Source organism: Lissotriton helveticus, chromosome 1_1 (genome assembly GCF_964261635.1).
Source record: "Lissotriton helveticus chromosome 1_1, aLisHel1.1, whole genome shotgun sequence".
In the NCBI taxonomy this organism is placed as follows: domain Eukaryota; kingdom Metazoa; phylum Chordata; class Amphibia; order Caudata; family Salamandridae; genus Lissotriton; species Lissotriton helveticus.
In genome coordinates this window covers 373,615,398-373,641,283 of record NC_136057.1, presented here as the reverse complement: position 1 = coordinate 373,641,283, position 25,886 = coordinate 373,615,398, and the positions used below count along the sequence as shown (strand labels likewise).

Genomic DNA, 25,886 nt, shown 5'->3' with positions numbered 1-25,886 from the left:
TCCTGGCTGATGAAGGCTGAAAGCCCTAAACCGGTCCTAGGATGCTTGTTTCCAGTCCAGCGAGGACCTGGCCTGGCAGTTCGGACTGGACTGTTCCCATTTGGCGCAGGGTCAAGACTGATTTGCATATGGCTGTGTCCAAACTGGAATGGCATGGTGAGCAAGAAAATGATGGATTTAGGCTCAGATCTCTGTACTGGGGTAATGTATCGCATTGTTCTGCATTCTGTCATCAGTTGTTCTTTTTGCATATGGTTCAGGTATAGTCACCTTAATTTACCCTCCAACTCTTTTCACAGTTTCTCCAACATTAATAAGCTGTCCTCTAATGTGAATATAGAATGATTATTAATGTTTTTTTCAATTTTCGGTTGATCTTTTCATCTTGTACACCACTTTGTTCCTTCCTGTAATGCTGTCTGCATTATAAATTAATCTCCTGCATATTCAGCAGATTATCAACAAAGACGAGTGAAGAAAATGCATGTCTCTGACCATGTAGGGTACTGTCAACCAATGACACTTTCAATGTTTCTGGTGTCACCTGTTTGATGGCTGATGTATTTAGCAACCAATGCAGTGGGAGGCGAAAAGGGAGATTCAGACACACTTGTCATCTTCATCACAGAAAACTTTAGAAGGCTGTCAAGAGTACCCAAAAGACTTTCTCTTTTCCAGAAGCACCCAATAAGAGTTTGTTTTCTGTTTATATAAGAGAGAAGACCCTAGCTGTGTTCTGAATGGACAAGCAGGAATACATTCATGTCTACCTTTTATGATGCCTATGTCCAGAATTGTCTTATTTTTGTTTGTTTTATAGATTTGGAGTAAAGAATGTGGAGGGTAATCTGCTCAGCAGGTTCTCACATTCCTAAAAATAAGCAAGTGTTGAATACAATCATAGTTCACTTGCTCTGCAGTTTATAAGCCATCTTTACAGCAAGCTAGAAGATGTCTTTCTCCTCACCTGTTGTGGATTGATCTTGGATGTTTACCAGTCACCCTGCTCCTTGTCCTTTTAACTTCCATGATTCACCAATTGAAGCCTCGTTTGAGGTTTCATGGTGATATTTTGATCTATGGCATGGTTATACCATTTCTGTTTCGGTGCTTGTAATCGGGAATAATGCTATTCCTCAGGAATCTCATCTCGTATCTAAATTGAACTAAACAATCCATTACTCTTGGTCTTAAATAGCTGTTTGCTTTCTAAACAAATTTTAGAGTATGCACAACCTCTACTGCATCGCGAATAAAAACATCAATGTAGTAGGGAAGAGATGTTCCCTGTGATAATCTCTATACAGTTTAATCTTTTTTGCAGCCCTTTATGAATCAGTTGAGGTTGAAAGGGTCCCTGAAAACAGGAGATTGTGTAGAATTTACAAGGATTTCTTATAGTGCTGTAGAGTATTTGAATGCTTAGGGCATTTCACGACACCAAAGAAATGTTGAATAGGCAAAATAGCACTAAAAGGCATCTATATACGCTTTGGTAGGGGGAAAACAATGGTAGCTACTTTTCCATTATTTCCTTACCATTCCTTCAAGGGCAAATCTGTTTTTGCCACTCATTTTGAAAGTCTTTGTCGAACTTGTATCTAAAATATTATTTTGGTATCCTTACATAAATCTAAAAAGTACCTTCTAGAGATGTCTTGTGGAAAGGCCACAGTTTCTATTGTGACTAAACAGTATAGAACAGACTATTCCCAAGCTGTGGATCACACAATGTGGACCAGTACTTGTTGAACAAATCTCTTTGACTCCATTTATCTTTGAAGATCAGCTAAAGCACTATGCCAAAGACCATGTCGAACCTAGAAAGGCCACCACATGGTCATGCCACTTTGTGAACACTACTGGACTTCTGATCTAAACTTTTACCATGGTAATTTTCTTCCACTTGCAACTCAACCAGTGGGACATATTCCCACATTCTGCCTTGTTTTTTATATATTTTCCAGCTTCTCCCTTGCACATATATTGCACATATAGTTTTTTCTGGTAGAAATAGTTATTAGAAAGGTACAAATGCCTGCTGATGAGATCAGTGAGGTATTTGTCTCGCTTGCTTCCTGTCCTCTATAACAGATTCACAGATGAAACTCTATCTTGTTGTGTTGCTGTTCTTTGAAGCTGCTTGCTTCATTCTGTATTTGAGGTATGGTTTCTGCACCTCCTATATAATCTTCAGCTAGAGAATTTTGGACTTAAGTGAGAAATGTTACTTATGCTAACGTTCAAGGGGCTTCTAAGATGCCAAAGCCTGAAAGAATTTACCTTTGCCCTCGTAAAGCCAAGCAAACCTACTTTTTGTTCAGGAGGATTCTACAACCTTTCCTGTTTTGCTAAGCTAGTTTCATTTGCCTCATTTTAGTCTCAGTCTTCTTTCAGTGAGAAGATGCCCTTCTGGGTGGATATAACTCTTTATAACCATTGAAAAAAACAACTATTTGCTTTGCCTGTAGGCTGCTTCACCATATTTGTGTTAATTGTTTTCCTCGTGTTTGCCTAGCTCCTTGAGCAATCTAAAAGAGACTCTGCTGACTGCACAAACACCCTTTTCCTGTTTCATATTGCAGCTGTATACATGAGGTTTGAGAGCCAACTCTTGTTCTAGGTTTCCCATTTGTTAAAATGCAAAACAACCACTATGATCAAGTATATAGTCAGTATATTCTGTGATATCGGTTTTTCTCTTTAAAAATAAATGTGTCAATGCTGTATTCAAAATCTGCTTTTATTGCTCTTTCTTGGTGATACTGCATAAAGGATTTGCTGCTGTTTGTTGATCAGAATAGATTTGTAAGACCTATATGAACATGAAAGGCTCATCAGTATTCTAGTGTATATTAGTGTTACATGCTGGTCTCTTTGTCCAGCTTCGAATATGCATAACCATCTGGCATAATTGAAGAATTTAATAATCCCCATAAAGAGTGGAATAGAGATTAGAAATTCTAGGGTAAAGTTTTTTTGTTAATGGTGACAGCTATTCCGGTCTGCTATTATTTGTTGTATGAGCATATTTATATTATTCAATTGCCTTTGAGGAAGAGAACATTAAAAAGGATTTGTGATATAGGCTCTGGATACTTACAGGAAAAACCCTCTTGCAGCTGCTGTCTCCCTGTAGCCACACACAAGCTCATTCAGCTGAGCCTCAGATTCCACCTCTTTGTCCTGGTTACAAGAGGGAGCAGGTCTAGTCGCTTAGGACTCCTCCAAAGTTGCAGACAGCAGGTTCAACCCCCTTCTGATATCCGTAGGTCCAGAGAGTATTCTGAAGTGACTGCATGGTAACTCCACATTTATGCCTGGCACTAGCCAGTGGATGGAAATGAGTCTTGGGTACATCCTCCTGGGGCCACCTCTACTTACTTTTCTAGTAGTTCCTGTTGCCTCACTCGCCCCACAACGCCACAGGTCCGTGCATTTTCAAGATGGCAAAAGTCTTTAGCCGCACTAAGCTTGGGCCCTAAGGACTGTGTGCTATGCTAATCCTAGTTTCCTCCCACATCTAACACCAAAGTGCAGTTTGAGGATGCACTGTAGCTACAACAGACCCAGATACAAAATCTGGTAGGACTATTGCAAGCAACCAGAAAGAATCCACAAGCATTGTCTTGGAATCCAGTTCTCTCTCAAAGGTGTGCCCTTTGTGGCTCAACAGACCTGTCGAGCAGGAGTTGATGCTGTTTATCAAAAGGAGGCTTATAGCCCCTGTCCTGTATATTCTGTGGCGAAAAGGAATAATGTATGCCCATGCGGGATAGCCTATTCTTTGCTCTTGGAAGTCATTTCCTACCTATTTCACACCTATTCAAGGCTGAGCACAGGCTAATAGCTGGCTGAGGCTTAGTTTAATTATCCATATGACAGTTGAGGCAAGTAAAGGATTTCTTTCTAAAAGTTACTTTTATTTACTATTTATTAAAATTCTTCTTTCACCTTTTAATTGATTTTTTAATAACTCTTGAAGTTATTTAAATATTTTTCTAATCGTTCCATTTCCCACGCTATCAGTGTTATTTTAATGTGTTCTTTACTTATCTACATAGGCCAGCTAGGTCTCCCACCGTGAACATAGCTTTTAGGTCCTAGTCATTGTACGGACATGGTAACATTAATGTTCTACATGTGCCACTTTGGAATACAATGCACCCTGCTTTCTGGGCAACAAGGCCTAAATGACGGCCTACGAATATTTAAAGTGATGTTTTTCCCTGTCGGATAGGGTTATTGTAACAGGTTGCACTGCAGGTTTACACTGCATCACTGGGACTAGGCAGAGCAGAACTGAAGCCATGTTTGCACTGGCACTGTAGTGGACGGCACAATAGGTGTGGCAGTCCACAAGTGGCTTTTAACTTCCAAGCCATGAGTGCACTTTTTACACCATATATTAGGGACTTACAAGCAAGTTAAATGTGTCTATCAGAAATAAGACAAATTACCCATGGTTAAATGGGCAACACAGGCACTTTACTACTGGTTAGCAGTGGTAAATTGCACAGAGTTCTAATACCAGCAAAAGGTGATTTAATTGGGGTGGCCGTGGGAAAAAGCAGATTTCCCACACATTCCAATGTAGGCACTTCGTGAAAGTTGGGTTTATAAATCAAATAGCCATTAGTTTGAGGCAAGAGCACTCTGGGGGAAGTCCAAGCCATTTAAAGAATATTGTAAAGAATTTTGAACAGTATGTCTAGTAGATAGCTGCACTGTCAAACCAGACCTAAAAAACGATGATGCATATTCTAGTCTCCACAAATCAGCCCTGTTGAATCGTCTGTGAGACTTACGGGTGATATTGTGAGCTGCCATGCATGGTTACAGCCAACATGAAGTAATTCCCTTAAATATAGTGTTAATATATTTTTGGCTAAAAAAGTTTAGGCAGTCTGAGACCCTCAGTCGTGGTATAGAAAAGGTGTTCAGTCTTTAGGGAAAAGCGGAGTTCTAATTGCATGACTAGGTTGTGTATCATGTCCATCCCCATGAAGGCAAATAGTTAAAAGATTCTGGATAGTTAGATTCTGAAACTGCATACAAAACTATAGAATGTCTTGTGCTGCAGATGTGGGATTTGTGTGTACAGCTTTCTGCTTTATACAGAGCTTACTGTGCCAATTTTTTTGTATTTTGACAAAGCACTAGATAGACCTTAGTTGTCTAGATATGCAAAGTTCTTGTATAAATAGCTTAGATGGCTAGTTCAGAAGAGCAGCTTATGTCACAAACATGGCCTCCTTTATGCAGCCACCTTAACCACATGTGCATTTATTTAATGTATATTTAAAAATGTCTGGTTTTCCCAACCAAAACGTTCTTGCATCCCAAATATTCTATCTGTCTGCTGGCCGCGGTAAAGACCATTTTTACTAATCATAAGCATTGCTGTCCATGTGGCTGTTTATGTCAATGTACTGTTTTTCTTCTCTAAATGTACAAATTCCTTGTCTTGTTCATGTCAATGCAGCCTCAGTCCATGGTGCATCCGTACGTGGGACCCCCAACATTCACAGATTCTCCGCACCTTTTCCCAACAATTCAAAACCGGCCAGTGTCCTTTTCACCACCACCAGCCTGCCCTCAAAAGGTCGCCATTTCTCAGCGACGCAAGAGCACCTCTTTCCTGGAAGCCCATGCTCGGCACCAACCCCTCTTAAGGAATTTTGGCCAGAAAATTCACCCTCACAGCAGTGATGTACATTCTTCATTTGACCCACCTCCTATTTTTAGCAACGTTCTTCCAGGTACAGCATCATCTGTAGAGTCTTGCAGGAATCCATGTGAAATATCTTATTTAACTGACAGGCACTACCAGCAACAATTAGATCATTGTGACAGTTTTCCCTATTCCAGCTCTTCTGGTCTAGGACACATACCTGAAAAACAACATTTTTCACAGGTATCCGTCTATAACTGCCAAAACTATGGACCAACTTACCTGGCGCACCCTGTACAGAGCCTGCACTCAGATCGTAGTCAGTTTAATGCATCCGCACCCTCCAGTGACTCTCAAGTGGCCTTCCACCAGATTTTGGTTCCTCATTCTGCACCCCCTGTGCTTTCTACCGGGACTGAGGGGTGTCCCAATTGTGTCTTTGAATTTCATGTGCATACTTCAAGCTCTCCTGCAGCAGAGGGTAGTGGATTTTTAACACAACGAATATACAAAAGCCGCAGAGGTTCCTCTGATTTAAATCAGGATGATTTCTCTCAAACCACTAGCCTCCATTGTCGACTACAACCTGTGACAGAAGAACAATATCACCATTCAGGAATTGAGCCAACTCTTTTTTACAGAGAACCAATGTCATCAGTCTATGCTGAAAGCAGCTCTGACTACTCGAGTGACTATTCACAGCGGACATCCTCAGACCTTGGTGATTTTCTTTCTCCACCACAATCAGGCTCTGCAACATCATTTGGAGCCGACATTTTTCTACCCTATTATCAGCTACCTCAGACCGTATTTCAGGATCCCCAGCTTGTCTGCTACTCGCAGGGAGTGAATACTCAACAGTCATTGTCCATGTCCAATCCTATGGGAGCTCCAGCTGCATATTTTCAGGTTATAAGTGTTCCTCATTTGTCTTCTGCCTATTCTAGTCAAATCTTTGATCACTAATACTAGTGAATCTTTTTGTGTGTTGCAGAAAATATTGACATGTATTGACATGCTGTATTTAGCCTTCTGAGTATAGTTTCAAAAGTAGTTTCTGCCTGTTGGCACATTCATATCTGTCATATGCAGGGTCAGAATAGTCTGCATGAGCAGGTCATATATGCTGTTGCTTGCAAAGCCCTTTCTATGCATTATAATGTCTAGTCTTTATAGTTGAATATTTCTAATTTATAGAATTGACTCATTGAATAGGATACATTTACCATTTTATCTGCAATTGGCAACAATAGCTGTGTTAATCTTTGACAAAATACTAATGCAAGTGAAAGTATGTTTACATTAAAAAAATGTATAAGGTTGCATAAGATAATTTAGTACTCCTCTCTAAAGTACTCTAGTTCACATTGCACAAATGAATATCGCATTTAGAAAATACTTCCGGCACAATAATCGGTAACTATTTTATGAACACTTTGAACCTCTTTGTGCATATTTTTCCAGTATACTATAAAATATCCTTCAATCTACTCATGTAAGGATTTTGTTTTGTGAGATGCTTTTCAACATTTTAAATTGGTTCATTCAGTATTTTCTTCTACTAAACAATTGTCATGTTTTCATAATATATGGTGACAGTATTAAATTAGTTTCCAGACTGCATTGTTCTCTTTTGCAGTTTCTGTTCAGCATAAGTTTGGAAATTCAGAAATTAATCTTTGGTTCTGATGGATACTTCTAACTGCAGATTCCTGATCTTTAAATGCTCCCCAGGTGTTAAGACTGGATCTGTGAAATCTTTCTCCAACAGTGGTCCCTCACATCTAGGTGGCACCTTCCGCCTCGGAAATGACTCCGTATTGCTTCAGAAGTGATGGAGAGATGCTGCAAATACGTGCCGACCTGAGCGCTGGCATCAGTCTGTTTTTTTCCACGCCTTCAGGAACTGATTTAGAGCACCACTCCCAATTTCGTTGGCTGCCCACGACTCCTGAAAATCGAGCGACGTCCAGTGCACTAGGGAACGGTTTTCATTGCTAAAACTAAATGTTTCAAACCATGCTGCAATTTTAGGAAATGTATGTCAGTCACAAACCAGCAAGTGGTGTGTTTCCAGTACTTTGGTTCTGGGCACACTTTGAAGTTATGCGACAAAAATGCCTTCATTACCCTCACCTTGTGTTTGGACTGAGAACCAAAGCTGTACATTGCTAAACACAAAAAGTTGCAGCCCTCTTTTAAGTCCTGCTTGAAGTCAAGGGTGTAAGTTCGCTCCCAAGCCCGCTCCTCAGCGAGGCTACCTTCTTGGTTGAAATCCTATCGAAATTGAAAATCGACCCTATCTTGGCCCTGTCTATTCAAAAAGAAGGTGCAAGGGTGCCACAATGTTAGTCTTTGCCTTTCCAGATCTCCGATTGTAGAGCTGATGCTACAGTTGATCCTAGTGCATGTTATGTTATGTTATGTTATGTTAAACTAAGTTTATATAGCGCACGGCTACTCCAAAAGAGTGTCCCGGCGCTTTCCACAGGCAGCTCAGTACCAAATAACACAACAATGAAATCAAATACAGAAAGCAAATAAAACAGAACCCACCCGAAAGGAACTACAGATTAAAAAGCCACGTCTTCAGGTTCTTCCTAAACTGGAGCAGATTGGGGGTGTACTGCGTAGTGCCAGTGGCAGAGTGTTCCACAACTGGGGAGCCTTGCAGCTGAAAGAACGGCCCCCTGTGCGGGCCTTCCTCACACGCGGAACCACGGCAGTGAAAAGAGATTCTGACCGTAGCGAGCGGGTTGGGCGATAGAAGGCCAACCTGCGCCTTAGGTACCCGGCCCCTGAGCCGAAAAGTGCTTTATGCATCAACGTCAGGGATTTAAACATAATCCGCTTCCGGATAGGTAGCCAATGAAGCATTTGCTGCAGCCCAGACGCTCGTGCTCGCCTATGCAAACCAAAAATGGCCCGGGCAGCAGAGTTTTGAGCCACCTGCAGGCGCTGGACAAGGTATTCAGGGAGGCCAAGAAAAAGGGCGTTGGCATAATCCAGCCTGGATCCGATAAGCGCCTGGACGGTTATCCGCCTGTGCTCCGCAGAAAGCAGTGGAAGAAACTTGCGGAGCATTTTCAGAATACCGAAACAGGTGCCGGCCAGACCCAGGACATGCGCTCTCAGCGAAAGCTTATTGTCTAGTTTAACCCCAAGATTTTTTGCGACCACTGAAGACTGTGTAGGAGGGCACATTTCAGACGGCCACCATAGCCGCCACTCAGGGTCGATAGCACAGCCGAAGAATAAAACCTCCGACTTGCTGGAGTTAGCCTTCAGGCTATTCCGCTGAAGCCAATCGAATACCATGCCAAGACAACCCCGGATATTCTCTCCATCGAATGCTAGATCTTTACCGCATGTGAAGAGAAGTTGCGTGTCATCGGCGTAAGACACGATCCGGGCCCCATGAGCCTCCACCGCCGCCGCCAGAGGGGACATATAGATGTTGAACAATGACGGGCTCAACACAGAACCCTGTGGAACCCCTACTCCCAAAGGCGGCATCTCGGAGGAGCTCTGGGAGACCCAGACCGTCTGGCGGCGACCTTCCAAAAAAGATGAAAACCATTTGAACACCGTCCCCCTGATGCCGATGTCATGGAGCCTGGCAAGAAGCGCCTCATGGGGGACGGTGTCGAAGGCCGCCGACAGGTCCAACATGACTAACATGGCCTTGCCACCAACATCCAAGGTCTCCCTGATGATCTCTGAGACCTCCAACAACGCCGTTTCCGTACTAAAATTAGGACGGAATCCGGATTGGGAAGGATGGAGCAGGTTGTTGGTTTCAAGAAAGCTCGACAAGACACCATGAACATGTTTTTCAGTGATCTTCGCCAAAGCCGGAAGAAGTGAAATTGGCCTGTAATTGGCCAGAACATCGGCGTCAAGACCAGGCTTTTTCAGGAGGGGGATCACCATCGCCCTTTTCCAGGTGCTAGGGACACTCCCCTCCCTCAGAGAGATGTTGAGGATGGGATTAACCAGAGGATTCACCACCGCCGCCATCTCTGCCAAAAATTTAGCAGGGCAGGGGTCAAGTGGCGAGCCTGATTTGAGGCCGGCCAGCAGCACCCGGGACGCCTCGCTAGAGACAGCAGGAAAATCTGCCAGCACTGCGTCAGGCGTGGGCGATGGCCCATGCCCCAGCCCGGGGCTGCAGCCGCCCTCCTCCGAACTCTCCGAGAAAGAAGCCTGAATTGCCTTGATCTTGCTGGTAAAAAATTTGGCGAGATCCCACGCATCAGAAGATAATGACGGGGGAAGGTAGGAGCTAGGGGTGGTGAACTCCTTCACCACGGTGAAGATCTCCTTACAGGAGTTCGCCGCCATCTCAATCCTCCTAGCAAGGTATTCTTTCTTTGCACATAAGATGTCCCGGTGATAGGCTTTAACTGCCGCTCTGTAGGCCAATTTGGCCTCCCCGTCATACTGAAGACGCCAGGCCTGCTCCGCAACCTTACATTGGCTGCGGGCCAGCCGCAGCGCCTCAGTAAACCACGGCGCCGATTGGCGGAAAGCCATAGGCCGCTGGGCAGCCTTGGGTGCAAGATCGTCAAGCCTTTCCGTCAGCCACTGCTGCAGAGCCTCCGTATCCTTTTCCAGATCGCCCGAAAGATGACAAGGATGTTCCGAGAGCGCCAGCTCCAACATATCGGGCGTCACTTTGTATAGTGCTCTGAAGGCTGGTCTAGTTCGCATGGGGACAGTGTTGGCAAGCCGCCCACTCTCCAACACGGAGAACCTGATCAGCCTATGGTCCGTCCAGAGCACCGGTGTGGTCTCGACATCAACAACCGGCACTGACGAGAAGACCTGATCGAGGGTATGCCCCTTGTCGTGCGTGGGACCTGACACAAAAGGTGCGAGACCCAGCGGAGATGTAATGTCCAGCAGTTTGATGGTGTCCGGGTCGCTGGTCGCTTCAAGATGGAAATTGAAGTCACCCGCCACGACACAATGCTGTGTGGTCAGCGCCAACTCAGATATCGCTATCTGCAAGTCCTCTAGAAAAGAACCCAGCGGACCTGGCGCCCTATAGACCAGCAACCCCTTAAACGCTTGAGCCGGAGACAGTCTGAGCGTGAAGGCAATGGACTCCGAACCCCCGATGCCTAGATTTTCCTAGCCATTTGCCATGCCGCAGCAAATAAATGCCTTTAAGGAGGCCATGGTGTCCTCCCGGCTCCATTTGAAGCAAATTCAGGCCCTAAGGACCAGCAGAGTCCCTCAGTTGGGCAACCCCACACGGATCCGATGCTGTTACGGTCTCCTCTGCTAGAGAAGGATCCAGTGCTGGTTTTGATGTCTGACCCCCAAGCAACCTGATCAAGACCGATGTGCTACGAAATTACTAAAGCACAATGGGTCACCGGTGCCATATAGCCTGACTCTGATCCTATGCTTCCAGTAAGAAGAATGTACCGTCAAACGTTACATTATCTTTTTGGCTGTGATACTGGCCAGAGATTACCACCACCTAGAGATGACAATAGTGAAAATGGGGATGATCTATCCACTCACTATGATGACTTTACAAGATACCTAGACTTGAAGACTCTCCTGAGGCGGAAGCCGGGAGAGATAGGCTTTGTGGCAAAATTCATTTTTTTTTTTTTTTTTTTTTTTTTGGTTAAAAACTTTTATTGAACAACAAAATCATGTGTACAGAGATGGGCCTACAACCACACGGGCTGGCCGCTAAGATCGGAGCATAACACGGTATAAAACAGTGGTCGCCACTCTGGCGGTCAGGCACAATCCGGATACAAAATGTCGCCCACAATATGGAACAGGATAAGACATTTTTCTTAATTTAAAGCACACCAAAAACAACAAACAACAAAAACAAGGCGAAGGAATAATACACAGAGAGTCAGCCCTGGAGGGGGGGGGGGAAACGTCACTAAGCAGGAATACAAAGTCACAATCAGTAGGCTAAGTCAAGGCGGAGGGACAGCGGGGAGGTCAATCAAACCAAAGGACAGTATACGAAAGTTCAGGAACGCCAATCTAGGGTGACAAGGGAATATCAGGGGCCTCCACCAGGGGAGGAGCACAAATACATCAAACCAAAGGACAGTATACAAAAGTTCAGGAACGCCAACCTAGGGTGACAAGGGAACATCAGGGGCCTCCACCAGGGGAGGAGCACCAATATCCCCGCGATAGGCTTTCCACTGACACCAGATCTTCGTCCATGCCCTAGGTCTGCCCCTGGCTGTGTAGACAGTCTTTTCGCGGAACATAGACCAGTCCATGTTTTCTTCCCACACGGAGACAGTGGGGGGCCTGTGTGAGCCCCAAAGTTGCGCTATGTCCCGCTTTGCCACCATATACCCCAGGGTCGCCCACCTGGTTTGGGCCACCGAACAATCGGTAGGTTCCCAAACATTCAACAAACATCTCCTTGCCTCCGGCACCAGGGCAATTCCAGTCACAGCAGCCATCACCGCAAGTACCCCCGTCCAATAGGCAGCCACCCTCGGACACTCCCAAAGAATGTGAAGAAACGTGGCACTCATCCCACACCCACGCTTGCAGAGGCCATCCGGGGAAAAACCCATCACAACCAAACGAGGACCAGTAACATACACCCGGTGGAGGATCTTGAGCTGACCAAGACGGAGACGGGCCGGAATGGCGACCTCTTTCGGAGAAGATAGCGCCAATTGCCAATCCTCGTCATGCAATTCCAGCCCGTCGCCGACCCATGCCTCCCGAAGTCGAACGAGCAAGTCCGTGCGATTGTAAATAAGCTTCTTATAAATCAAGGAGATAGTGCTATCAGGGATATGACCGTCCAGGATACGATCTTCGAGGGGGGAGGACTCGGGGACAGCGGTACCGGAAGGCAGAACAGAAGTGAGGGCATGACGGACCTGTAAATATCTAAAAAATTCCCTATCACTCAGGTCATAATCATTCCGAAGGGCCTCGAAGGACTTCACCGTTCCATTCGCACACACGTCACCCACTCTACAGATCCCAATCATGTCCCAGCGGTCAAACCCCTTCGTTGTCCACAGACATCCCAAAAGCTCAGACGCGAAAAGCGGAGTCGCCAGCGTCACTCGTTCATCCCACCCTAAGCTCACATTCGCAGCGCGCCACACACGAACCGCGTTCCTAGTTGGTCCCGTAAGGTTTGAGCCCAGACGACTTAGAGTAAAGCGCTCTATTAAAGTCACCACCCGGTAGCTGGAGTCTGTCCATTTCAAAGGCCGGATCCGGACCCGGGGAATACATCGAATGGTTAATGGCAGACAGTTGCGTAGCCCAATAATATCTCCTGATATCAGGAAGTGCTATGCCCCCGTCATACCAAGGGATGGTGAGCTTCGCAAGTGCAATACGTGGGCGCCCGTCCCAAATCAGTTGCCTTTGTAGACTCTCGACCTCTCGGAAATAAGTAGCGGGGATATCGCCATAGCAATTCTGGAGCGCGTAAAGGAATCGCGGCAAGGACATCATTTGAAAAGGGCGGCCCTGCCCAGCGGCGACAAGGGTAATTTACGCCAGCGAGCCATGTCCAGCCTCAATCTATGAAGCGGGGGAAGGAGATTACGTTCAAATCTGAGCGACGAATCCAATGTAATAAAAACCCCCAAGTATTTGAAACCGGACTGAACAACCTGGATGGGAAATCTATTCGGCAACGGGGGCAGATCACCCGAAATAGCATAGACGCAGGATTTAGCCCAGTTTATAATCAAACCAGAATTCTTACCAAACGAGGCGAGAACGTCAAACAGGACATTCAAAGATTTACGCGGGGAAGTAAGATAAAGAAGAATGTCGTCCGCATAAAGCGAAACACGGTCCTCAAAATCTGGGGACCAACGTATACCCTTGAGAGAAGGTTCCCATCGAATCCACGCAGCTAGCGGCTCTAACGCGAGAGCAAAAAGTAGTGGAGACAAGGGGCACCCCTGTCTGGTCCCCCTACCAAGGGGAAAGGGAGCCGACACTCGACCGTTAACCACGACCTGTGCCAGGGGGTCGGTATACAGCAGCTTCACCCACCCGATGAACCCCGGGCCAAAACCAAACTTCTCAAGAGCCGCCCAAAGGTAGGGCCACTCTATCGTGTCGAAGGCCATCGAGGCATCCAACGAAGCCAAAATGGCCGGCTCCGTCAGAAGCCCCGCCCTCGCGATGGCTCCATGAAGGCGACGCAGATTAAGAGCTGTGTTACGGTGCGGGATAAATCCGGATTGGTCCGGATGAATCAAGTCACTAATGACCGTTAGGAGGCGAGTAGCCAGGACCTTGGCAAGAACCTTAGGCTCGACATTCAACAGGGAGATGGGTCTATATGACGAACAAAGATCTCGGGGCTTACCATCTTTAGGAATTACCACAATCGTGGCCAGACGCTGGTCATAAGGGAGAGCACCCCGCTCACGGGACTCCGAAAACATTGTTCGAAGATAGGGCGCAATCTGGTCAGGGCGCAGTTTGTATAACTCGATTGGCAAACCGTTCAGGCCCAAAGCCTTGCCCGAACGGAGAGAGCGAATAGCAGTCGCGATTTCGTCCGTAGAGAACGGGGCCTCTTTGGAGGACCGCTCCAAGTCGGAGAGGCAGGGCAAAGCTATGTCACACAGCAAGAGGCGAGAGTCGTCTTCATCCCTTACCGACACTGGGGAGTAAACCGCACGAAAGTAGTCCGCAAAACATTCCACTATTCCAACCGGGTCCGTCACCCGCACACCATTCAAAGTCTGAATCACAGGCACCACTCGATTCGCCCTCTCTTTCTTGTCCAACCAGGCAAGTAACTTACCCGCTTTGTCCCCAACATCATACAGACGACCCTGTTGCTCCCTAAACATCATTTTGGCCGCATCTGTGACCAGAGACTTATAGGCAAATTGCTTCAGACCCAGGGCATGGAGTTTAGCACGAGTGACACCCGATTCCAGGTCAGCCTCCATCTCAAGTATTTCCATCTCAAGATCCACCACCTCCCGATTCCTTGCCTTTTTGGTTTCAGCAATAAGGGACAGGGCCTGCCCACGAATTACTGTCTTAAAAGCCTCCCATAGGGACACAGCAGAAGAGACAGACCCCTCGTTATCCAGAAAGTAATTGTCCAGGGACGTAATCAATTGACCACGGGTCTCAGGGGAGGCCAGGTACCAAGGGTTGATAGGAGCCACCCGGCCCGCCGCCTCCACCCCCACATCCAAACAGAGCCAGAGCGGAGAATGGTCCGAGATGCCCCGGGGGAGGTGCCTAATCTCCCGGACAGCCGACGACTGTTCAGCTGGCATGAGGAAATAATCTAATCTAGACAAACTCCCATGGGCCCCAGAGTGGAAAGTATACTGAAGTTGAGTGGGGTGCATAAGTCTCCAGCAGTCCACCAAAAAAGCCACCCAGCCATAAATGGGTCGAAGGAATATCCCTAGGGGGGTAACGATCACTCAGACCAGAGAGAACAGAATTAAAGTCACCAGCCATGAAAAGAGCACCATCAGGGAGTCCCAACAAAACTCGGCCCAAATCAGAGAAGGTAGAGGTCTGCAGGCCAGGGGGCACATAGACGGTGAACAGGGAAAGGGTCTTGCCCTCATATCGTCCCACGAGGACGGCATAGCGCCCCCGATCATCGAGGATCACATCATCTATCGCAAGGGGAAGAGAAGCCCGGACAAGGATGCCCACCCCCCTAGAACCCGTTGTAAACCCTGAGTGCGCAACAAGACGATAGCCCCACCTATTCATCGCGCGACAAGTATTGCCCACTAGGTGTGTCTCCTGCAGAAAGACAATATCGGGAGACAAACGTCGCAGGCATCGCAACACCACCCCTCGCTTTATACGATCCCCTAGACCATTGACATTCCATGAAATAAACCTCAACCCGCTACCCCCCATCCCACGAAGTAATGCAGAAACCACCCCCCAATGAGCATGACACTGAAAGTACAAGTAGCAAAATAAAATCGCCTTGAAAAAACAAAACACAAACTGCAAACGCCCCAACAACCCCCCCCCCCCCCAACACCCAAGGAAACACCCCCCACCCTGCACCCCTGCAGTAGACAAAAAAGCCACCCCAACATGCAGTGTGCCTGTCGCCCAAAAACCCCCATTCTACAAAAAGACCCCGGAGGAGGTAAAGGCCCTGTCCCACCCGCCACCCCGACAGAAATAAGGGGAAAAGAGAGTACACAGAAAACAGATCACTCAAGTACAGAACCCGGGAAGAAATTACATGATACGGAAACCGGGGCCCAGATAACAAGTTCAACTCTCCACGCCACCCTCGGCACCACCCGGGTGCTCGGTGGGATCAGCGAAATTAGGCCGGTCCGGCAGAGAGTCCAGCCAGTCATTTACCGAATCAGGTCGATCAAAGAAAAGGGTCCGTTCATTGTACTCCACTCGCAGCCTGGTAGGAAAAAGCATGGCGTATCGCAGACCCAGGTCCCGAAGACGCTTCTTGACTCCACGGAAGCCCATTCGCTGCCTCTGCACCAGCTGTGAGAAGTCCGGATAGAAGTTCACCGTGGCATTTTCGAAGGCCACCGGGCCCTTAGCTCTCGAGGCCTGCAGGATAGCGTCTCGGTCCCTATAGTAAAAAAGTTTTGCGACAATGGGCCTCGGCGGGGCGCCCGGCTTGCCCTGGCCACCGGGAACACGATGGGCACGTTCCACCGCAAAGAATTTGCTCAATCCGGATGGAGAAAGGTAGTTTTGTATCAAGTCCTCAACCAGGAGATCAACAGAATGCGGATCAGGATTTTCCGGGACACCAATAACACGTACATTACAACGCCGTGCCCTGTTTTCAAAATCCTCCAAGCGCTGAGTCATGAAATCGTTCGCCTTTCTGAGGTTGCCGATCTCCGTCTGTATCTCCGAGACGTCGGCCGTGAGGCTAGATGACTTGAGGTCCAATTACTTCACCTTCTCATTGGTTTTAGATAAGTCGGCCCGAATCAGGTTCACATCAATAGCCACAGTATCAATTTTGTGGGCCAGAGCTTCATACTGTTGACCGATGGTTTCTCTCATACCCGAGATGGCGCCCATGATGTCCTGCAGGGACGGCTCCGCCGAAGCCTCCGAAGGGTGCCCCACTGCACTCTGGCCAGACAAGGCGGCACCGGGGGACACCTTCGACTGTGTGTACCGGTCCATGACATTAGACTGGACCGGGCCCCCGCGAATGGGCGTCTTGGTCTTCCGCCGCTCTTGGTCCCCCCTGCCAGTCATATCGGAGACCGCGTCCCCACGGGACCCACGCGACCTGGTGAAAATGGCCACAGGAAGACAGGGCGCCGGAGCCAGAAGTCAGCAGCGAGGGCAAGACGAGGTGCGAACCGGCCCGGAGGGACACGAAGCAGACAAAAGGCTCAACTGCAATCTCTCGCCGCTGGACTCAGTACCGGCCAGACACCTCCGTTGGAAGACATAGCCTGAGTCAGAATCGAAACCGAAAGTTAAGAGGGGGACCCATGAGTCGAGTCCCCCTGCCGCTGTTGTTCATCTCCGACACGGCAACAGAGCCCCACCAAGACCCGGGCGCGCCACCAAGGCGGGCCCGAAAGTTTGAGTCGATGTAGCTTCGGTGCCCCTTGTCCAATTCAAAATCCGAAAACAATATTAAGATCAGCCCAGGTTCCTCTCCATTAATCCTTGTGAGAAATCAGGATATGTTCAGGATATCATGCCGGGAGTGGCGGGGGTCCGGAGAGCGCTGTGCTCACGCGGCCATCACGGATGCCCGCCAAGCTCCTCCCCGCAAAATTCTTTTTAAAGTGTGTAAATTGTCTGTTTTTAACATTGCAAATTGTAAAGTGCACTGAGACCTGCACCGCGCTCTGGGTGCTCACTTACCTCATCTCCGCCGCATTTCTACCCCTGATTCCCTCGCAGCCGACTAGGTGCTGACGCGGGAATAGCCAGGGGTAAGCCGCCATCTTGGGGGGATTGTGAGGGATGCGGACCAGTTGTTGTACTCCTCCCACCCTCCTCCCGTCCCATTAATGGCCATCAGCATCCATCCGCGCAGCAGGCGGGCGCAGCGGGTGCGCCGAAGGCGTGCCAAAGGCAAGCCCGTCTGCGCCAGTCCGCACCAGTCCGTCGCCCCTCGCCAGAGATGCTGACCAAGAACTGCCGGATCGAGGGTATTATTCTAGAGAGGGTCTGTTTAATCTGCGCCCCTCTAAACCTCATGGCTGTTTGGCCCCTCTACACCCCCTGTGTGGTCCGCTAACTTGCTCGTGTGGCTTGTTTTCTCTTTCTACACCTACCGCTATAGGAACCTCTCTTAAACCTCCCTTGCAACAACAGTTAAAGGTGCTGCAGCTGAATGTGCAGTCGCTAGCCAAGCATCATGCGGAGATACTCGACCTCATAATTGACGAATCTCCTGATATTTTCTTTTTAACTGAAACGTGGATGAGTGACGACATGTACACCATTCCGAATTTAGCTCTACCCCCTGACTACTCGATTTCTATGGTAAATAGAGCTACCAGAGGCGGTGGTATTGCCGTGATTACGAGATCCGTCTATTCCTGCCTCTTTGAGAAGGTCAATATGGAAGGGGGGGAATGTGCACATTTTAGCATCTCCATAAACACACATTTCACCTTTTCAGGATTGCTTATATACAAGCCCCCTGGATCCGCCTCCGGATTTAATAATGCTCTTCTGGAGATAGTAGAAGCGTTCGCTGTGGGGTCAGCCAATTTTAGCGTATTGGGTGATCTTAATCTCCACTTCGAGCTAGAGCACGACTCGACCATTTGCACCCTGACGGCTGATTTGGCTGCCTTTCAGCTCCTTCAAATAATTGAGTCCCACTCATATAGGAGGTCATGTGCTGGATCCGATTTTTACCAATATTGAGATGCCCGACACTACCACTCCCACTCCAATAGCCTGGTCCGACCATGTTTTAGTTGATATGACCTTTGGTATTCCTATATCTACTCCTGGTAAAACTCAAGGTTCTATTCTTAAAAGACCTTGGCGTAAGTTCCGGGTAGAAGACTTTCACGCCCTGTTGGGATCCGACCCTTTAGGTCCATATAATAATGTTGAGACAGGATATGACTCCTGTGCATGGCTTACCCGGGCACTTGATACACTCATACCAGCTACCTGGGTCAAAGGGCGTACTCAGAAGACCAATCCCTAGTACAATGACACCTTGGCGGTTCGGAAGAAGACATGCAAAAGGCACGAACGTGAATGGAGGAAAGACTATTCCTCTGGGGAAAAAAAACCCGCTATTTAACGGAGTTTAAAGCATATTGCAGAGCGATATGCAGGACACGGGCGGAGTACTATGCTTCCGAAATAAAAATTAGCTCCAACCCCGCTAAAGTCATCTTTAAAAAGAGCTGAATACCAAAAAATCTCCTAAAATTATTCCTACGTCTGTAGCTCAATGTGTGGAACTGGCTCCCTTTTTTGTGGAGAAAATTTGTGGCATATATAAATCTTTTGCCCCTTTTTATATGTCTGGCTCCACTCCCCCCACGAGGCTTAGCCCTGCCTCTCAACTGTCGGTCATTCCTGAAATCTCTTGGGAAGATTTTAACAATTTACCTAGGCACATTAAGTCTGGCTCTCCGGCTGACCCTCTTAAGCCCGGCCAGTTTAGAGACTCCTCTCTGTACTGCCTGGTCCCGCTGCACAGACTTATTAATGCCTCCTTGTCAGCTGCTACTGTTCCAGCTAAATGGAAACAGGCATGGGTTTCTCCTATACTGAAAAAAACTACTTTAGACCCTCTGAAGCCGGAAAACTTCGGACCTATCTCCCTGCTTCCCTGGGCGGCAAAGATCGCTGAGTCCCATGTTAATTCAATCCTCACTAACGTATTGAATGCCAATAACATTCTGGAGAAACGCAACATGAGTTCCGCGCCGGTCATAGTACAGAGACTGCCCTCCTGGCTATGACGGAGCACCTTCGTTCCACTCTTGATCACTGTCAAACGGCGGCACTGATCCTACTGGATCTGAGTGCCGCCTTTGACACTGTCTCCCATCAGATTCTGCTCCATCAGCTTGAAGAAGCAGGTATCACGGATATGGCTCTTGCCTGGTTCAGATCCTTCCTGACCGAGAGGTCATTCCGTGTTTCTACCCCTCCCTTTCTCTCCAGGGCGTATGCTTTCGAACAGGGTGTTCCTCAGGGCTCGGCATTGAGCCCCACCCTGTTCAACCTTTACGTCCAGCCACTAGCTGCGGTCGCCAAAATATGGGACCTTAACATCATCTCATACGCTGACGACACGCAGCTAGTGGTCGCCCTTACGGAAGGTACTACCCCAGACCCTGACAGATTTAAGGCTGGCTTGGCTGCTATAGCAGAATGGATGACATCTAACTGTCTACAGTTGAATGCCGCCAAAACAGAGGTTTTATTGGTCGGAAAGAACACTAACCTATGGGGAGATTATTGGTGGCCAACTATTTTGGGTAAAGTCCCTACGCCTAAGACGGAAGTGAAAAACCTGGGGGTCTGGCTAGACTCAGCTCTCAGCACCCATACGAAAAAAGTTGCTGCCACGTGTTTTGCCATAATACGCAGCTTGAAACCAGCTCTAAAAAATTTTGATCCCGCCACAAGACCGCTTATTGTCCAGTCTACGGTTATGTCCAGACTGGACTACGCTTGTTCTCTGCTGCCTAGGTGCTAACCAAGCAGAAATTGCCCAAATACAACGCATTCAAAATGCGGCGGCTCGAGCCTTAATAGGCCTACCCCGGTTCAGCCCCATCTCTGCTACCATCCGGAGACTTCATTGGCTCCCGGTAGTTCAGCGGATACAGTTTCAGACCTTATGCATTTCGTTTAAAATCTTAAGACTTGACACCCCGAAAATGCTTGGTACTCTGCTGAACATGTATGTTCCTACCCCGGATCAATCGAAGCCGAGCGGGAAGGACGTTCATTCCGCTTCTTAGCAGCAAAACTTTGGAATGTGTTACCAGCCCACATTCGTGAAGTGGAAGGTCTACTAGAGTTCAGGAAAGCTATCAAAACATATTTATTCCCCTTGATATAATCCCTTTTTGTATGCCGCCCTGCTGACTCCCTACCTCCTTCTTTAACTGGATTCAGCGCCGGGACGCCCCTTTGCTGGGGCAGCTGAGCGCTTTACAAGACTGTGTAACATAACATACCAGTGAGATTGTTACGTCCCCCTGATACTGGGTTGGATTCACCATTTTGACCACTAATGCAAGAGTAAATCATTTGCGGAGGTAATCCAAGGGGTAGCTGATTTCTTCGAACTACATCTGCCTACTATTGAGACTATGACAAATGTACTTCTGGGAATCTTATAGCCTGGACCAGCACATCTGTACCCAAGCTCCCTCTCAGTGAGGCCCTAACTTCCAACTTAAGGGCACCTAGTCAAAGCCCTGTTCTAGCCCGCCAGTGAACAGTCAAGTGGCCAGGCATTACAGACTGGCACCTTTTTCTCTCTAAACATCGTACTCCAGAGTGTCTGGTTGTTAAGGCATAAAACCAGCAAGGTGAACCCCAATTCGTTCCCCACAATTCCTCGGATAGGAATGAAAATGTACTGAGGCATTTGGACAACAGATGTTTTCCTTCAGCAGCCTAATATTGAGATCAGTCAATGTGCTTTGCTTATTGAGCCAATATATGCGTGCTCTAAGAGACCTGGCCAGCAAGATCTTGCAGATGGTACAGTAACATCTTAGGGCATCACTGGCTCAAACTATTCAGGATGGTCAAGATGCAGCCAAATTCGTAATTTGTGTTAGCCTTGATACTACTGATAGTCTAGGAATGGTGTTTGGCACCAATATGGTGCTCTGCAGCCTTGCTTGGATGTACTCCATAGGATTTGCAGATATGCCTTTGTCATGGATAAGCCATTCAGTGTTTGTCACCAACTCAGCGAATAAGCTAATTCTGCCCTGGAACTTTCCAAGAAAGTAGAACCACAACACACTTCCTGGGTCTTTTGACCTCTGCCAGACATTTTCCTCATCAATTTAGGAAATTCCGAGGCTACTCTCAGGGGCTGGCAAATAAGTATTGTCAGTCTCCCCAGCCACTGTTGCAGTCACCCCAGTCCTTTCGGGGCCAGGAATATTGACCTGGCATGCAACATGCAGTCCAGCACAGACACCAGTCCTTCCAGTCCCTTTCAAAATTAATAACAGCCACCAAGTTGCATTAGTTTCCCATTAGTGGCGCTATCACCCTGAGGGATGCAGGATCTAACATTTTCTCCCAGGGTAGCGGTCCATCCCATTTCAAATTGTTCAGCATGGCTATGCCCCAGCCTTTGTTTGCTCTGGTAAATTTTCCGACCAACTTTCAAAGAAGCTCCTCTGCATTCTGTTACAGGAGGCACAACGAGTTGAAGCCTTTGGTCCTGTGCCAGGAGACTTTGTACCTCTGGCATTTATTGGACCATCAGGACATCTAATTGCGAACCACTTGGCAGGGTCTTTGAGTGCTAGAGTGGGGTAGTTGAGAAAACCGTGTCTGGCAGACCACGAATTGCGGCTACATCCTGAGGTGGGCTAGGGTGTCTTCTGGCAGTGGGGAGGACCCTGGCTAAATCCTTTCTCCACCAATCTGCAGTGTCTAAAGTTTTGCTCTTTGAAGATTGCACAACAACACTCTTTAGGAGATGCGTTATGGCTGGAGTGGAACTCGGGACTCCTGTATGCCTTCCCACCAATGGTTATGTGTACAGTCTCATCTCCTTCCCTCAACCACCCAGACACCTCAGACGTATACTGCCTGTTCGGATTATGAATTCCGGTCCTTGTGTGCCTTGCTACGATAATTAATTTTGGTCTGTCCGTGCAGAAAACCCTGGCTCGAGTCTTCAAATCTTCAGGCAGATGCATAATTTATGCCTGGTATGAATTTGTTTGATTTACTTTCCCACGCAAATTCTTCCAGCAGTGCAAAATCAGTATGGTTGACCTAATTGAGTACAATCCAAGGAGTACCATCAAGACCAGCCTTTCCGGCATGTAAAGGCTTGATGTCCAGGATCCTAGATTTGAATTGGGTCTTGGCAGTCTTCCAGAATAACTAAGTTCTTCAGTGTACTTGGTGGAAATGTAGAATACTAACTGTAACCTATCCGTCCTGTAGCAGCACAGGAAGTTGCTCCAATTTGGCATTGGAAGGCCATCGTTGCCAGTCCAGTACACTGCTCTTTGGTCTTAACTTGGCCCTTATGTCTCTGTAAAGTTCCTCTACATATTACTGTCATTCTGCGTTTATGGGAGGTCCACTGCTGCCCCGACATGGACCACTGCCTCAAAATGGTATTTTGAGGAGTCCGCACTCTGTTCTGCCTTGAATCCTTGAGTTCTCTCGGAATTATTCCAGTTCTTCATAGATACTCGTATTGAGTTGATCGGGGTGATTCTAGATTCCTACCTGACAAAAGTCCAGAAAAGTTAAGGCCCATCATTGATACAAATAACCCATTTTTTGAACAAAAACTGGTATGCCTGGTGACTTGGAACCTTCCTGGTTTACAGGCATCCTAAAAAGTAAATGTCCCCCCTTCCAAGTTCCACATGGGTTTCCTGCATCTCCACCTGTAGGAGCTTTTAGTTCAGTTCAAGCCTGACTTTTATTCTTCTGTGTTTGTTCCCACCCATGTGATAGTGCTACAGGCATGCTCTCATTCAAGGTGTGGGATGCCCCTTGTGCGTGCCTGTCAACATCTGCTTTTCACAAACCTCTATTCAGAGCACGTATGTGAGTGATAACTGCTGCAAATCCTTGTTGGTCCTTTTACACAATTAATCCTCGTTTCTTGGCGGTTATAATGTCAGAAGGCTACATGAATGTGCTTCAAGCACTGTGTGTTTCAGAACTCTGTATTTTATTGCTTTGGACAGAATGCTCTTAAAGGTTCACCCCACCTTTAACTCCATGGTTTTGATGTAATTCAGTTTGAATGAGAGTGGGCTGTCCATGTTTGTATTTGTGCATACTTCCTCTGATGATTGTACACTACAATTTAGATGTAACGTACACCTTTCACTTTCCCTTTTGACTGTGCCTGTCGAATTACTGCTAAAGCCACTGAAATCAGATGATCGCGTGTATTACTAATTGCTACACACTTGGTACCACATCTCAATTCGGTGTCTGGTACATGCCCAGACCCATGACACATTTGGGGGCATTTTCTCAATGTGTCTTCAGAGACCTAATTCCTAACACTACATGGACTACTCCATGTCCATTATGCTGCATTACACTTGATGTTTTCTCCTGGAACTAGTGCTTTATGTTTTTTTGTTTGAAAGAATAATAGGTGGATGTACACGCACGACAAGCTGGTCAATTAACGATAACCATTGTCATAGAGACATATTTTGCAGGTTATACAAAATAGCATGTTTTGAGCAGTGAGTCACAGGATGTACATCCGTATGCGATGTATCGCGAGGGCCTAAATATAGACATCCCAGGTGCCTATAGGAACCGATGTTGTGTGAAAGGGAGAAAAAAAAACTTCCTCATCAACAAGGCGGTTAGGGAAACCGGGAACAGCTGCGAGGAGAAAGAATCAACTAAAGGGACCGGAATGGAACTAGTGCTCTAAATGGGCAGCTACTGCCCGGCACCGAATACTCGCACTACTATAATATGAGAGGAAGAACACCTGTTCTTCTCAGCGCTGATACAATACAATTAATGGGAGAGTACCTGCACTTTTCAGGGGCAAACAGTTTCTCTGGATAGTGAGTACCACGGCTTTACTATTTCCCTTTAAAACAACCCAAAACAATGCTAAATTTGGTCAGTAGGTTCTTTGCAACCCGTTTGCCGAGGCCTAAGTTACCCGTCTGGTGGCTCCATTACTCCTGGTAGGTAGACTATTTGGCTCCTTTTCTTATGAAGACCAATGCTCTGAAGATGTACATCGCTCTGCTGCTTTTCGGCTTGGTTTGTGCTATATAAACACCTTATACATATATACTTACATAGGAAAGGTGGTGTTCTGCACATCAAGTCTGCAGGCAAGGCTATATAAATACCACATCCATCCATACATACTTATAGGGGAAAGGGGGTGTTCCTCACATCAGGTATGCAGGCATGAAGTGGATCAATCATGCAACACTCTTTATTGACCGAGGCAACGCAAAAGGGGGTGGTGATGGACGGAGCATCTGAACCAATCAACCACTCACACCCAGTCAAAAGATCTGGGTTTGATCCATCACCGTTCTTTAGCCCACTCTGCCACCCCAGTTCAGACATGGCTATATGCAAATCAGTCTGACCCTGTGCCTCATGGGAACAGTCCAGCCCGAACTGCCAAGCCATGCCTTCCCTGGACCGGAAACAAGCTTCCGGGGACCGGTTTCTGGCATTCCAGCCGTCTTCGCCCGGCTTACTTGAATCCAGTGGCAAATTGAGCAAGGGACTCACGTCTCAGCATACCCTGCCACACTTATGGCGGCCAAAGCGGTACAAAAGGGGGTGGTGATGGACGGAGCATCTGAATCAATCAAACACTCACACCCAGTCAAAAGATCTGGGTTTGATCCATCACCGTTCTTTAGCCCACTCTGCCACCCCAGTTCAGACATGGCTATATGCAACTCAGTCTGACCCTGTGCCTCATGGGAACAGTCCAGCCAGAACTGCCAAGCCATGCCTTCCCTGGACCGGAAACAAGCTTCCGGGGACCGGTTTCTGGCATTCCAGCCAGAGGCAACGTCCAGGTCGATCACTAGGTGGCATGGTCACATGTTGATAATGGAAAAGAACCTAGGTGCTAGAAGTTTCCTCGAATTCTCTCTGATAGTCATAAACTATAGAATAACTTGGCTCGTTGTCTATTCTTGGAACACGTTTATAAAAGTATATATGGCCAGTTTGAAAATAATCTAATAATAACATCTCTAGAGGAAGCAAATATTTGTCTTAGTCTCTTCTGAATAAAGCCAGTCATACCAAATAATGCATAATATACATTGGATTGAATACACTTCATCCGAAATACCTTTTAGACCGAACAAAGCATTACGTTGCGTGAGAACATTAGCCTGTAGCAAGACTTACTTTTCTCTAAAAACTGTTTTTCTTAGGACTTCTTGCTTTTTCTTGACGCCTTGGAACATGTATTGCTCTTTTCATCAGCTTCTCTGCGGCAGGTGTCTTTTCCTCTAATCTGTGGAGGTTACTCTCT

The 25,886-nt window shown here is 47.2% G+C and overlaps 2 protein-coding genes across 7 annotated transcripts in view; both read left to right on the top strand.

The window, feature by feature from the left end:
* WNK1 (WNK lysine deficient protein kinase 1) overlaps window positions 1–25,886 on the top strand; it is a 1,347,111-nt gene that overhangs the window by 622,523 nt on the left and 698,702 nt on the right. The window lies entirely within an intron of this gene.
* On the top strand, window positions 1,690–7,193 carry LOC144809321 (uncharacterized). The gene has a single exon (XM_078673704.1). The coding sequence runs from the start codon at window positions 5,450–5,452 to the stop codon at window positions 6,638–6,640; it is 1,191 nt and encodes a 396-aa protein (XP_078529830.1). The 5' UTR covers window positions 1,690–5,449; the 3' UTR covers window positions 6,641–7,193.

Bases quoted from the DNA above. Each gene is read 5' to 3' on its own strand.
- LOC144809321 (XM_078673704.1), top strand. From the start codon at position 5,450: ATGTACAAATTCCTTGTCTTGTTCATGTCAATGCAGCCTCAGTCCATG.